The 14,222-nt window shown below is 33.6% G+C and overlaps 1 protein-coding gene across 2 annotated transcripts in view; it reads left to right on the plus strand.

Moving 5' to 3' along the window:
* Nucleotides 1–688: 688 nt before the first annotated feature.
* Nucleotides 689–14,222, plus strand: part of LOC132735918 (protein flightless-1 homolog) — a 39,465-nt gene continuing 25,931 nt past the window's right edge. The window contains exons 1-5 of one of the 2 annotated variants that reach the window (XM_060722956.1): nt 754–828; nt 1,121–1,384; nt 8,810–8,920; nt 9,270–9,422; nt 9,928–10,013. In XM_060722956.1, coding sequence (XP_060578939.1) covers nt 8,840–8,920; nt 9,270–9,422; nt 9,928–10,013 — 320 coding nt within the window. In that variant the 5' untranslated portion in view covers nt 754–828; nt 1,121–1,384; nt 8,810–8,839. Of the gene's footprint in view, nt 829–1,120; nt 1,385–8,809; nt 8,921–9,269; nt 9,423–9,927; nt 10,014–14,222 lie in introns of both variants that reach the window. The other variant, XM_060722955.1, reaches the window with a different exon arrangement.

The following is a 14,222-nucleotide window of genomic DNA, read 5'->3' on the forward strand; positions in this document are numbered from 1 at the left end:
GACACGTAAAATTGGAAACAATATGGCATTTTTTCATAGCTTATTGTAATAGTGTTTATTTGTTTGGGTCGTCAGACCAAACAAATAATGGTAGCGAAATTTCAGAGTCTGATGCTGTTAATTGCAAAAGCCGAAAGTAGGCCGCTTTTTTGAAGCGGTTATTTCCCTTTATATGTACACTAACGCCTAAAAAATTCAGGGGAGATCACTGCGTAAAGACGGTCAAATGACAGGCGCATTAATTTTCAAGCAAAATAATTCCCGAATTGTCGAAGATTTCTAATATTGTTTTATCCTTTATAGATAAACATGCTTATAATAAGCTCCATAATTATTAACATCTGTGTTAAACAACAGTTAGCGTCGAAATTTAATAATAAGGGTTACAAACCCTAATTTAGAATAATATGGTTTTCTCCAGGCCTTTTACATATAACTTCACCGTGGCCGAGGGGTCTGGAGTTCAAATCCAGGAAGGCAACTCTTCTTTTTTTTCAAATCGTTTAAGTCAAATAAACATTTTATTGAACATCAGTGTTGCAGTTAGTCTTAAAGCCAATTAACTACAATTAAAACGCTGGAAAACACTGGTGGCACTATACAAAAACAAATTGGTTTATAATCTCACAACCTTCACCTTTACCCGAACAAATTCAGCGCCTTCTGTGCTTTGATTATGAGTTGAATTGCCCCGAGAGTGCCGAAAAGTGGCGATTACCTTTACTTCCGTGTGTCATTCGGAGTATTTCGGATCGTATCAGCAAAATGGCTGCGACTGGAGTTTTGCCTTTCGTTCGAGGCATTGATTTAACAAAAAATGATTTTATGGTAGAGACAATCAGCATTCAAATAGATTTAAAAGTCCAATTAAATTAAATCTTTCATACTAATTAAATATTTGTACTCTTGCTTCGTGAATTACTAGCAGGCTTTGAAAATATCTTGGACTGTCTAAACAAGAAAATTTGCCTTTTATGGCCATAACGCTTTATTCTGACATAAAATAATTAATTGTCCTTTAAATGGCATGAGAGTACGAAAAAAATATAGTTATAGATGAAATGGATGATCTTTGGCTCTGATGAAAGAGCATGACTCTTATTCATGTTTTTTGTTCCAGGAATTATTTGGTTTCGTCTCTTATTTGGTACGGCTAGCCAAAAGTTCTAGCCGTACGTGAGTCACGTATGGTAAATCCGTCAAAATTCGGACATCGCATAAGTTGGGACAACTAAGCGTGTCTTTAATCTTCTACCCAAACATGTTATCCATGTACCTAGCCGTAACCTAGGTGTTACACGCTCCAAAAAGAAGAATATTTCGCGGGAAAAAGCATACCAACTTGTCAGTGCGTAACTAATACGTCAGCACAGAATCTGATGAGGTATTACACAGTCCTACGCATGCTCTCTCGAATCCGATTGACTTCCAACGTGCGGGAACATTTGAACCTTTGATAATGAATGCTTCTCATCATATCATTTCAATTGCAAATCATGTGATTTTTTTAAATGTTGATCTTGTTTTGTTTTCCCAGGGTCTTTCAAAATAGAATGGTCTGGAAACACGCTATGTAAACCCTTCTCTCTACAATTAAACATGTCTCGGTATAAATCGGTATAGTTTGCTATAAGCAAATTATGTAAATGTTCAAGAAAAGGGTGAATATTAAATACAAGAGCAAAAATGAAAATTTTAACGACATGATGTCTTTAAAAATCTTTAAACTTTTGAAAAAAGGATAAATATTTCAGGAAATGCTGTTTTTTAAAGCCATCTTTGTTAAAAAAACATAGATTGTTTGTTTAGAATATTTGCCGATAATCGGCGCCATTTTGAAAATGCACCAAATTAAACATCAAATATTTGCAAATAATATCGTGAAATATTATAATATTTTTACATGATACGATTTAATAACATCTTTTCTCTGTAAAATTAATTTCTATATTGTCATTGAACAATGCATAAATTTTAAAAAAGCTCATGAAACTCGGACCTATTTTCAAATATGAGCAGTAGATTTTTACCTTGACACCTGGAACGAAAAATTTCTAATTTCATTGCAAATCTATAAAATTGTTACTTTTAAAGTAAAAACTGATAATATAATGTAGTCAGAGTTAGTTTTTAGTATTTTTTTGATTGATTTAACAAAATATTATCTTCTAATTTGATTTTTGAATGGTGCTGTGCTATGCCATATCACATGACTCAACCGAGACAGCATTTTTCGTAAAATTGGTCTGTCTCCAGACCATTCTATTTGAAAGACCCTGGTTTTCCTTATGAGAAAAATGCAACTATATGGAAAAATGTTAACTCTTTAAAAAATAATTTAGAAAAATATAAAGTGTCCGAATTTTTCCTGTTAAATTCCATAAGTCACTTTAACTCGGACAATCATTTCTGAAAACGATTTGACGGACAGGCTCTATTAAGGCCTGGATTCTATTTTACCGTTTGATCAAATAATATAGAAAAAGTAATTTAATTATTACTACCGTTGGCTTGCTCTGTATTTTTTCTAAGATATGACATTTTAACCGTTCGTATCTTTAAGAAAATTAAGATTTATTTTAACTTATAGATCTAATATCACATTTTAAAAAATCGTTTATGTCTATTAGTGATGGAAATCGGATGAAATTTGTCCCAATCGATCATCGATTCAGTCAGATTAGACATAATCGATAACTTTTCGGATAAAGTCGCGTTAAAAAGAAATAGGGTAGAAACATTTCTTCCCAAGACACTTGATTATATTCAGGAACATGACCTTCTTTTAGCACTTTTCAACACAGTTTTAACCTCATAATTTTACGAAATAGATTTTATTTTTCAATGGATGTCAAATAATAACATTCACATCACATTATATTACTATTGTTTACATCACTTATTGATCCTGTTCAACTCCAAATTGTCTAAGAGATGATTTTTTGCGATCGGCGAGGTGTTCTTAAAAGAAAACTACCAACAGAATTAATTCCCTTTGATACTTTAAACATTTTCGACGACGTCGCGGAACAAATTTTTGTGAATCGATTATTGTCGCTTTACATACCAGTAACTGATAATCGGCGACTTGCGACAATCAGAACATCACTAATGTCTATCAAAAGAAGAGTTGCCGCTTCTGCAAATAATGATAATGATGATGAAAATTTTCGCAACACAATAACAAATAAATATAATTATAAAAAATTTCAGTATAATTAGAAACAATAGCTAGGCCCTTATGTATACAGCCCTACAGTTGATAAAAGTTGAACATAGACAGAAAATTTATTGAATGAATTTATTTCAGTATTGATCTGAAAACAAAAATGAAGACCATAACTTTGCGGGACCTGTTTGCCGTCGGTATGCATCATTGGGGAAGAAAAGACTTACAAATAGGCCCTGTTTGTTATTGTTCCCCGGAATCAAATCCACATGACCGTAATGCCATAGCCATTTTTGATGATAAACAATTGTTACACAAAGTGGCTTATCTCCGCAGAGGACGCAAATGTTGTAAGGCAGTTGTTTAACAAGTCATTTATGGCATCACACTGCTACTTAAGGGCAAAAGGTGTTCCAAAAAAATGTTTGGGAGACAGACAGGCCCTATGCAAAATGTCAGCATTGGATGCTTATTTCCTGAAGGGAAAAAAGACGAAATTTTGAACTTTGTTCATGAGGAAAAGTCTGCATATAAAATATTTTAACTTGAACATTTCGTATACATGTACCTGTATTAATATATGTGCATGTGATCAATGCCAAATACAGAGTTTTATATTGATAAAAGTTTCTTAGTGAAAGAAAAATCTAATAAAGTATTGATGTTTTGAATATTGCCTTTTTCCCCTTCTCGTTAATTGGCAATTTCTGACAGTAACCTGCACACATTTATATTTATTTGAATTGAATGTTCGTCAAAAACACGAGACACACAAAGCGACGATATAATGCATTTTACTTGCATACATTTATGATTAGTGCATTATAGTCTAACTATAATTATTTGCATTTTGTTCAAAGCCTTCGTTATCAATATTTATACAAGTAAAAATAATGCAAAATGAAAATCAGCTTGCTAATAAGTATATCAATTTGTCGTATGCACAGGCCAGTAGCTAATTACATTTATGTATTTATAAGTTAACCTGCAAGGTGCGTGATTATTTAATTTAATGACTGGATTAAGATTAAGAAATAGTATATTTACATTTAGACTTCCATAATGCCATTCTTTGTCTTCTTTAATCAAGTTTATTATAAAAATAAGAATTTCTGTTCTATTCACATAATCATACATTAAGATTTATTTTCGAAAAACAAATAGCCATCAAAGCATTGCTTTCTAAGACAGTTTCAGACTAAAACAATCCAAGCACATCAGATCTCATTGAAAGTGCCTTTATGCCCCCTTAAACTTAAATCAGGTACGTATATTAACGTTAATATACATACCTGCTTAAATCAAGACCAAATCATGATAGAACTGAAAGACCCGTCAAAAAAGTCATACTCTGCTTACAAGTGACGAAATAGTACAACAGAAAAAAGTGTTCAATTAAAAAAAATAACCAAGGCAAACAAAAAGGCTTCTAAAACTAAAAAGGAAAACAAGTAAAATGATGTATTATACACTGCATACTGTATAGATGTTACATCACCATGTAGATAATTGTATGTGTTGAATGAAAACTCACACATTATATATTTTAATCGCATGAATAAAATGGAGTTAAGTGCGTGTATTCTTTTTCTTAAACTCTTTTACGTAACTGAATCTAAAATGTACATTTTATTTTAAAAAACAAATGTATGTCCGAATTAAAATCACTAAAATAATGCTGTCCGAATTTTTACCTCATTGTGTCCGACTTTATACGACACTGTCCGAATTTTAGCGAATCTACATAGGGTCATAAAACCGTTCAATCTCCTACGCAGTGATCTCCCCTTATCAGTACAGAGATCTCTGCCATCACAAACATTGAAATATCAATATTTTGATAATTAAATTTTTTAATTTATTTTTCATTATTTTGTATATTTTTGATACTTTTTGGATTAAATATAACGGACACAGGTACAAAAAGTTAAAAATAAAACAGACAGAGAAAAATGATGTTAGATTTTCTATGTAACGGTCGATATTTATATTTGAATTTCGACGTTACGTCATGTGACTTTCATCATCATGTGTCGTCTGTGAAGGCAGTGATTACAATTCTGCCAAGGGAGGTAATCACTGTGAGGAGTTTGAAAACCGTTTATTACCGGAATTTCTCGGTTAATATCGCTGAATTCATTATAGGTTCTTCTAATCGGATGGCTTTTAACTTTATATCAGCCAACATTCCCTTTTTTGGCTGAACGGTTTGTGAAAAATAAGCAATCGAATGAACCACAGACACTTGAAAAAATTTCATATTTCAACATCTATAATGTGTATTATTATAGATGTTGAAATATGAAATTTTTTCAAAACGGCTTATATTAAGTTTTTTTTATATATATGATCAGTCCATGTGCCCATGTGCTTGGATTGACAAATATGCATTTTATTTGGATTTTAAAGGCGTTTTGAGCTCCAAACCCCAAGTGTCTATGTCAAAAAATTAAAAAAGCACCGAAAATAATAATTGTTGCCAGGCTCTGATAATTGCATCAATTACCGACTATCATTAGGGAAAGTTTGCATGTTCAGTGAAACGAATTCTAAAATTCTATTGTCAGTCCCTGGATAGACTTTAATTAAGGCTAATTGATTGTGCTTTTTTACTTTTACTGTATTAAAAAAAATATTTTAGCTTTTCAAAGTTTTTTTTTTCAATGTTCTTTTTATGTATTTATTCCTCTACGATCATACCGTTATGAAAAAGCTTCATTTACCGTTATGATTATTTATTTGATTGTGCATAATTAACAAATAAAAAATGATTTAATTATTCATCTTTCATACAAATAAAACAGAGCAGAGCATCTTTATTAAACAGTTAAAGAGAGCACAGGAGGACAAATGCGGGGACTTGGTTAAAATCCTTGTTTAAGGACACAAATAACATATGCATTTTCGACAATCATATAATTTTGAAAAGTGCCGTACGGCTAGACAATACAGTGTGTCCTGGCTAGTCGTACGTGACTCACGTACGGCTAGAACTTTTGGCCAGCCGTACGGGCCCGTACGTCTAGCAACTTCCTTGTTACAATGCTGAAAGTTTACATAGTTCTGACTTCCAAAACGTTTTAACCCTCTTTTTATCAGTTTTGTTTTTATATTATATAACAGAGGCCTAATTTGAAATTAGTGGCCTAGTGATTAACGCTTAGGACTTATACATAAAGTAGTCGACTGCTGACCGCGTTGGTTCAAACACTGTCAGGGGCAAGCTGTTGTATCCTTGAACAAAAAACTTTACACTCATTGCTTTGTCCTGGTTAGTTCCAGGAACAGATTCGAATATTTCAATAACCTAACAGCTTCCAACACTATCAAACTAACATAGATTTGTATAAACTAAATGATAAGTAAGTGCAGGTATTTTATACCATTAACAGAAATGTATAAAAAATATTAAATTGGTGGTGTTCAACTTATTACTGGAGTTTTTCAAATGATGATTTATCAAAATGGATGTTAAAGTTATTTTTAGCTCGACTTTTCTATGAAAAGGGCAGCTATCCTACTCGCCCCGGCGTCGGCGTTGGCGTCACACCTTGGTTAAGTTTTTCGTACCACCCCACTTTATTTCAGAAGTATTACAAGTATGGCTTTGAAACTTACCATACTTGTTCACCATCATAACCTCCATCTACAGACAAGAGTACATAACTCTGTCAAGGTTTTTGACAGAATTATGGCCCTTTTTTGACTTAGAAAGTGTATTGAGCTTGGTTAAGTTTTTTGTACCACCTCACTTTATTTCAAAACCATTGGAGGTATTGCTTTGAAACTGACCATACTTGTTTACCATCACGACCTTCATCAACAGACAAGAGGACATAACTCTGTCAAGGTTTTTGACAGAATTATGCCCTTTTTGACTTAGAAAATACATTGAATATGGGTAAAATCCACTTATTGCCTTAACCCTTTGAGATATTGCTTTGAAACTTTTAATGCTATTTCACATCATTACCCCCATCTGTACGCAAGAGAAGGTAACTCTGTCAAGGATTTGTTTTAAAAATTAAGGCCTTTTATCGACTTAGAATCTTGGTTAAGTTTTTAGTACCAGTCCACTTTTTTGACTGAACTGTTTGAGATATTAATTTGAAAGTTGGAATACTTGTTTACAATCATGATTCCCAAACATGTCCAGGAGAAGGTAATTCTGTCAAAGATTTTATTTGAATTATGGCCCTTAACTGTCAATGTTTTGTATTATAGGCAAGCACTAAAAAACTTAAAAAATCTAAAAAAATTCATTCCTATCCACTTGTTCACTTTACCATAAATTATGTCATATAAACATTGCTGTAATATTCAAGGGTATCAAACAACTAGTTTTTTTTTCTTTCTTACCAGCCCTCTTTTGACTTAAACATTTCAAACTTTGCTGCAGTGTTCAAGGGTATCACACAATTCAGTAAAATAATTCTTCACTAAATATCTTAATGCTCATGGCCATTGTTCACTTTAAAAATACAGAGATTCTTGTATTGCCTTTTACTGCAAAAACTTTTTTTATTGGCAAGCAATAAAAAAGTCGAGCGCGCTGTCTTACGGACAGCTCTTGTTTATGTTTCATTCTTATCAATGATAATCATGTTTATTTACTGATTTTCTACTTCATAAATGCAACGGAAGTGTTATTTAGCGCAGAAGACTAGGGCATCTTCTTGCAAGTCTCTGAATTATGTAGATGCTTTTATTAAAGGTTTTTCCAAAAGCTCCCTGATATCTAAATATAGCTGAAACATAAAACCTGTCCAAGGATTTCTGGCTGAGCCAAGCTAATTAAGGATTTTTCTCAAACTTTCTAGACTTCGACGTATATTTTTTTATTGATTTTAATGAGATTTTAATTTAACTTAAGTTATATATGTTATCTAAGAGCGCTTTAAATAGCCTGTGGCCTCGCTTGGACTTTCCAATCGAAATTTTGTTTTAAATCCTGCAGTTTTCCCATATATGCAGTTTTTCCATATTCTGAACTTACACTGGTCAGCCTTTTTACTTTCTAAATTTGCAATTATATTAATAATTTTTCTAAAAGTCAAGAGGCTAGGTCTGTTTTGTCAATTAAGTAAGAAAGTCCACTGCCAATGAACTAATTCTTTCTGTTAGCTGACTTCTAGAATAGATTGGAGCAAGCATAAATAAAACTATTTTGGCAAAAATTATTATGGAAACCAGATGACATAAAAACCTGATTAATTTTGATTTGATCATGTGACTTAAATGAATGGATGCATGAACACATATTGATATGGAATGCTGCTTTTGTAAATGGTTTAGGAAACCTGATACAATGTATCTTTGGTTGATAAGAACAGATAATGAAAATGGAAGGCACATTTTTGGAAGCTGAACATGGTCATTGCTCAGATTTGAGTTCTAATTGCAAGATTGCTATGGTAAAGACAAGGTTATGTGACCATTATGTCAATGAAATGATTGTAATAAACTGATTCCACCTTTCAATTAGTGGAAAAAAACACCATAGAACATGAGGAGATATACGTGTATATAAGTTTTCAGAAATCCAAATATTTACAAATATTGTCACATGTAGATATAAATTGCAGAAATAATATGCTACGTTTTAACATATATTGCTAATATAACTCTATTTATTTGTAGGATAACAAATTCCCTGCTCATGTTGCTGACATGACTGGTCTTAGATGGCTAAAACTGAACAAGACTGGCCTTAAAAACATGCCGAAAGAGATGGCTAACTTAAAGAAATTGGTAAATCTTTAGGTTATTAATTAAATAAACCTGTAATGAATAGAATTTACCATTTCTTCTTGATTATCCACAGGTCTTTGCTCTTGTTTGTAGATGATTAATGTAAAGAACTAAAAATGTATATTCAAGTTAGAAATTGAAGGTAGAATGTACATTGAACAACAGTTGTTGATTTCCATTACCTGGTGCTACAGTCAAAGTCTCTGTTTACAGTATGAGGTCAAAATTATTTACTTGTGCCTAGATTCTGATATCTAATGAATTATAGAACTAAACTTGAAAAACAATATATTAAAGTTAATACTGGGACATATTTTTTAGCTGTATTATGTTCTTTGTGTCTTTATAGGAGCATTTGTCTTTGATCAACAACAGTATTGAGACACTGGGAAAGGATATTGAGAACTTGCCAGCACTCAGAACTGTTAACTGCCGACATAACAACTTGTCAGACAAAGGGATATCAGATAAGATATTCCAGTTGCAGGATCTGTCTGTTGTTGTGAGTTTTATTCATATATATATTTTTCCAGTAATAGGTATATTTATATGTTTGTAGCTTCGTGTATATATATATATTAGTTTTCGTATTTTGTTAGTGTTTTGTTTTTCATGTAAATATCATATATACAACAAATGTTAAGAGGGGGAGCATGGCCCATTTGTTAACATGTTGGACTTGTCATCTAAGGATTTTTGGCCATCAGGGTACAAACCCCATCAGCGGCAAGCTCATGTTTCCGTGAGTAAGAAACTGAATGCTTAATCTAGTTCTGGTTGGTTCCAGGAACTGATTCGCCTTTCTAGAGTGTTTCAATACGCTAATGGCGTCCTATATAATTGAACTAAAATTAATTCTGTATAAGCTGAAACCAATGTTAGTTTCAAAACTGTAAAATTGATATCATTATATTTTATCTTTTAATTTCTATGGTAGCAATTTATTGTCATTTATTCTGGAAAAGTTGACGTTACATAGCATGATCATTTTGTCTGTTTTATTCCAGGATTTCAGCCATAACCATTTGAATGAGGTTCCACCAGAACTGGAGAATGCCAAAGGTGTGATTGTCCTTAATCTTAGCAATAACAAGTAAGTACTATACTCCTATACTGGTATATTGTGAGAAGCCTATGTAACCAGTATGGAAAGCTTTTATTTACTAAAGGGACATGTCTGGATTTTTTTTGTTTATGTTTTTTTTATTAGCTCACCTGTCACAAAGTGACAGGGTGAGCTTTTGTGATCGCTTTTCGTCCGGCGTCCGTCCGTCCGTAAACTTTTACTTTAAATGACATCTCCTCATAAACCACTAAGCCAATTTCATCCAAACTTCACAGGAATGTTCCTTTGGTGGTCACCTTTAAAAATTGTTCAAAGAATTTAATTCCATGCAGAACTCTGGTTACCATGGCAACCGAAAGAAAAAACTTTAAATATCTTCTTTTAAAAAACCATAAGAGCTAAAGCTTAGATATTTGGCATGAAACATCTTCTAGTGAGTGTCTACCAAGTTTGTTCAAATAAAAGCCCTGGGGTCAAAATTGGCCCCGCCCCGGGGGGTCATTGATTTTCCCTATATGCATATAGTAAAAACTTAAAAAATCTTCTTTTAAAGAACCCAAAGAGCTAGAGCTAAGATATTTAGCATGAAACATGTTCTAATGGGTGTCTACCAAGTTTGTTCAAATAAAAGCCCTGGGGTCAAAATTGGCCCCGCCCCGGGGGATCATTGATTTTCCCTATATGCATATAGTAAAAACTTAAAAAATCTTCTTTAAAAGAACTCAAAAAGCTAGAGCTTAGATATTTGGCATGAAACATCTTCTAGTGAGTGTCTACCAAGTTTGTTCATATAAAAGCCCTGGGGTCAAAATTGGCCCCGCCCCGGGGGGTCATTGATTTTCCCTATATGCATATAGTAAAAACTTAAAAAATCTTCTTTTAAAGAACCCAAAGAGCTAGAGCTAAGATTTTTAGCATGAAACATGTTCTAATGGGTGTCTACCAAGTTTGTTCAAATAAAAGCCCTGGGGTCAAAATTGGCCCCACCCCGGGAGGTCATTGATTTTCCCTATATGTATATAGTAAAAACTTAAAAAATCTTCTTTTAAAGAACTCAAAGAGCTAGAGCTTAGATATTTGGCATGAAACATCTTCTAGTGAGTGTCTACCAAGTTTGTTCAAATAAAAGCCCTGTGGTCAAAATTGGCCCCGCCCCGGGGGTCATTGATTTTCCCTATATGCATATAGTAAAAACTTAAAAAATCTTCTTTTAAAGAACCCAAAGAGCTAGAGCTAAGATATTTAGCATGAAACATGTTCTAATGGGTGTCTACCAAGTTTGTTCAAATAAAAGCCCTGGGGTCAAAATTGGCCCCGCCCCGGGGGGTCATTGATTTTCCCTATATGCATATAGTAAAAACTTAAAAAATCTTCTTTTAAAGAACTCAAAGAGCTATGGCTAAGATATTGAGCATCAAACATGTTCTAATAGGTGTCTACCAAGTTTGTTCAAATAAAAGCCCTGGGGTCAAAATTGGCACTGCCCCGGGGGTCATTGATTTTCCTTATATGTGTATAGCAAAAACTTAAAAAATCTTCTTTGAAAAAACCCAAATAGCTAGAGTTAAGATATTAAGCATGAAACATCTTTTAGTGAGTGTCTACAAAGTTTGTTCAAATAAAAGACCTGGGATCAAAATTGGCCCCGCCCCGGGGGTCAATGATTTTCTTTATATGTGTTTAGCAAAAACTTTAAATCTTCTTTGAAAAAACCCAAATAGCTAGAGTTTAGATATTAAGCATGAAACATCTTTTAGTAAGTGTCTACAAAGTTTGTTCAAATAAAAGCCCTGGGGTCAAAACTGGCCCGGCCCCAGGGGTGTCGTTGTTTTTAACTATATGTGTATAGTAAAAACTGAAAAAAAATCTTCTTTTAAAAAGCCCAATGAACTAGAGCTTAGATGTTTAGCATGAAACATCTTCTTATGGGTGTCTACCAAGTTTGTGCAAATAAAAGCCCTTGGGTTAAATTGGCCCTGCATGTTGGGGGTGGGGGTTGGGGGGGGGCCTATGTACAGGTGAGCGACCTCAGGGCCATCATGGCCCTCTTGTTAACAAATTCATTGAATTTGACTAGCTTTATGTTTAAATTGAAATGTAAATATGAATTATCTATCATAGTGATTCAACAATATGCTGTATTCTGTAATCATATTAAAGTAATTATACATGTATAGGTGGCAGTTCTTATCAGTTGTAAATAATAAGTATATTATAAGATAGCTATAATGCTTTAAGGAGAGAATTTTTATGCTCCCCGAAAAAATTTGGGGGAGCATATAGTCGGCGCCTTGTCCGTCCGTCCGTCTTGTCCGTCTGTCCGTCCGTTGTCTTGTCCGGAGCATAACTTGAAAACCCTTGGAGATAATTTGTTCAAACTTCATACAGTGGTAGAGGGCATTGAGGGGGAGTGCAGTGTCAAAGAACCATAACTCTATTTTGCCCGGTTTTTGAATTATCTCCCCTTATAGAAAAATCTTGTCCGGGACATAACTCTAAAACTATAAGAGATATCAACTTGAAACTTTGTAGGTGAATAGATCTCAATGGGTAGATGTGCAGTGCATAAGAACAATAACTCTTTTTGTCCTAATTTTGGAGTTATTGCCCTTTGTTAATTTTAACACTTTGAACTTTGTCCGGGACATAACTTGAAAACTATAAGAGATATCAAGATGAAACATTGTAGGTAGATAGATCTTATTGAGTAGAAGTGCAGTGCAAAAGAACCATAACTCGGTTAAGCCTCATTTTTGAATTCTCTCCCCTTTTAGAAAAATCTTGTCCAGGACATAGCTGTAAAACTATAAGAGATATCAACATGAAACTTTGTAGGTAGATATATCTCATTGGTAGATGTGCAGTGCACAAGAATCATAACTCTGCCTTGCCTAATTCTGGAGTTATTGCCCTTTGTTTATTTTTACTTTTGAAGTTGTCCGCGACATAACTCGGAAACCATAAGAGATATCAACAAGAAATTTTGTAGGTTGATAGATCACATTGATTAGAAGTGCAGTGCAAAGAACAGTAACTCTGCCTTGCCTAATTTTGGAATTATTGCACTTTGAACTTTTTCCAGGGACATAACTCTGAAACTACAAGAGGTGTACTTTCCTGTGTCCAAAACCTATTCGGGGAGCATCACCCGGTTCAAACCGGGCTCTTGTTTATTTTTTTGTAGCTATTTTGTATCTTGGCAAGAAAGTGAATGTTTTTTAGCTCCACTTTTTAGATAATGATAGTAGCTATTGTGTTGCCCCCATGTAATAGGCATTAGCGTTTAATTTGTCTTTTTGTTATAGCCATTAAACATCGATATGCTTGTACTATCACAATGTGAACATACATGTATTTATGAAAGGGCTGGGATCAACAGTTTGACACGCGCACATGTGTCGCTTACGTCATCCGGCCTCTTATGATATTAAGTAACCTTTAATTGTGTAACACAATGCAGTTTGTACCAGAATCTTGTTTTAAGGTAACATTTTTGAAAACAACAAAGGGCCGTATTGCTATTATGATATGATAATTAAGGTAGTATTTAGTCCCGGTTAAACTTTTGTTGCCGCCGATCAGTCTATTTTATTACAAGAAGAAAAAGATGTTTCAACTGCTTAACATGTTGTAAACCTGATATTTCATTAATTAAAATGTCCTAAAGCTAAGTATAATGTCGTTGATTTAATTTTAGTTAATTTGTCTCCTTTGCAGTCCTATCTATAGTTACGAATTCTATGAATGTAAATAGAAAACGAAAGTAGCATACGGACGGTGTTGATAAATGTGTGATAATCTTTGAAGATCATTGGAAATCGTCCGAGTAACCGAGTACTCGATCGGAAAAATGACCGAGTACTCGAGTATTAATTTTGGTATTCGTTGCCATCCCTACTAATTTTGGAATTATTGCACTTTGAACTTTTTCCAGGGACATAACTCTGAAACTACAAGAGGTGTACTTTCCTGTGTCCAAAACCTATTCGGGGAGCATCACCCGGTTCAAACCGGGCTCTTGTTTATTTTTTTGTAGCTATTTTGTATCTTGGCAAGAAAGTGAATGTTTTTTAGCTCCACTTTTTAGATAATGATAGTAGCTATTGTGTTGCCCCCATGTAATAGGCATTAGCGTTTAATTTGTCTTTTTGTTATAGCCATTAAACATCGATATGCTTGTACTATCACAATGTGAACATACATGTATTTATGAAAGGGCTGGGAACTCTCAAATTT

This window comes from Ruditapes philippinarum, unplaced genomic scaffold (genome assembly GCF_026571515.1).
Source record: "Ruditapes philippinarum isolate M1 unplaced genomic scaffold, ASM2657151v2 ctg2298_1_1_1_1, whole genome shotgun sequence".
Lineage (NCBI taxonomy): Eukaryota > Metazoa > Mollusca > Bivalvia > Venerida > Veneridae > Ruditapes > Ruditapes philippinarum.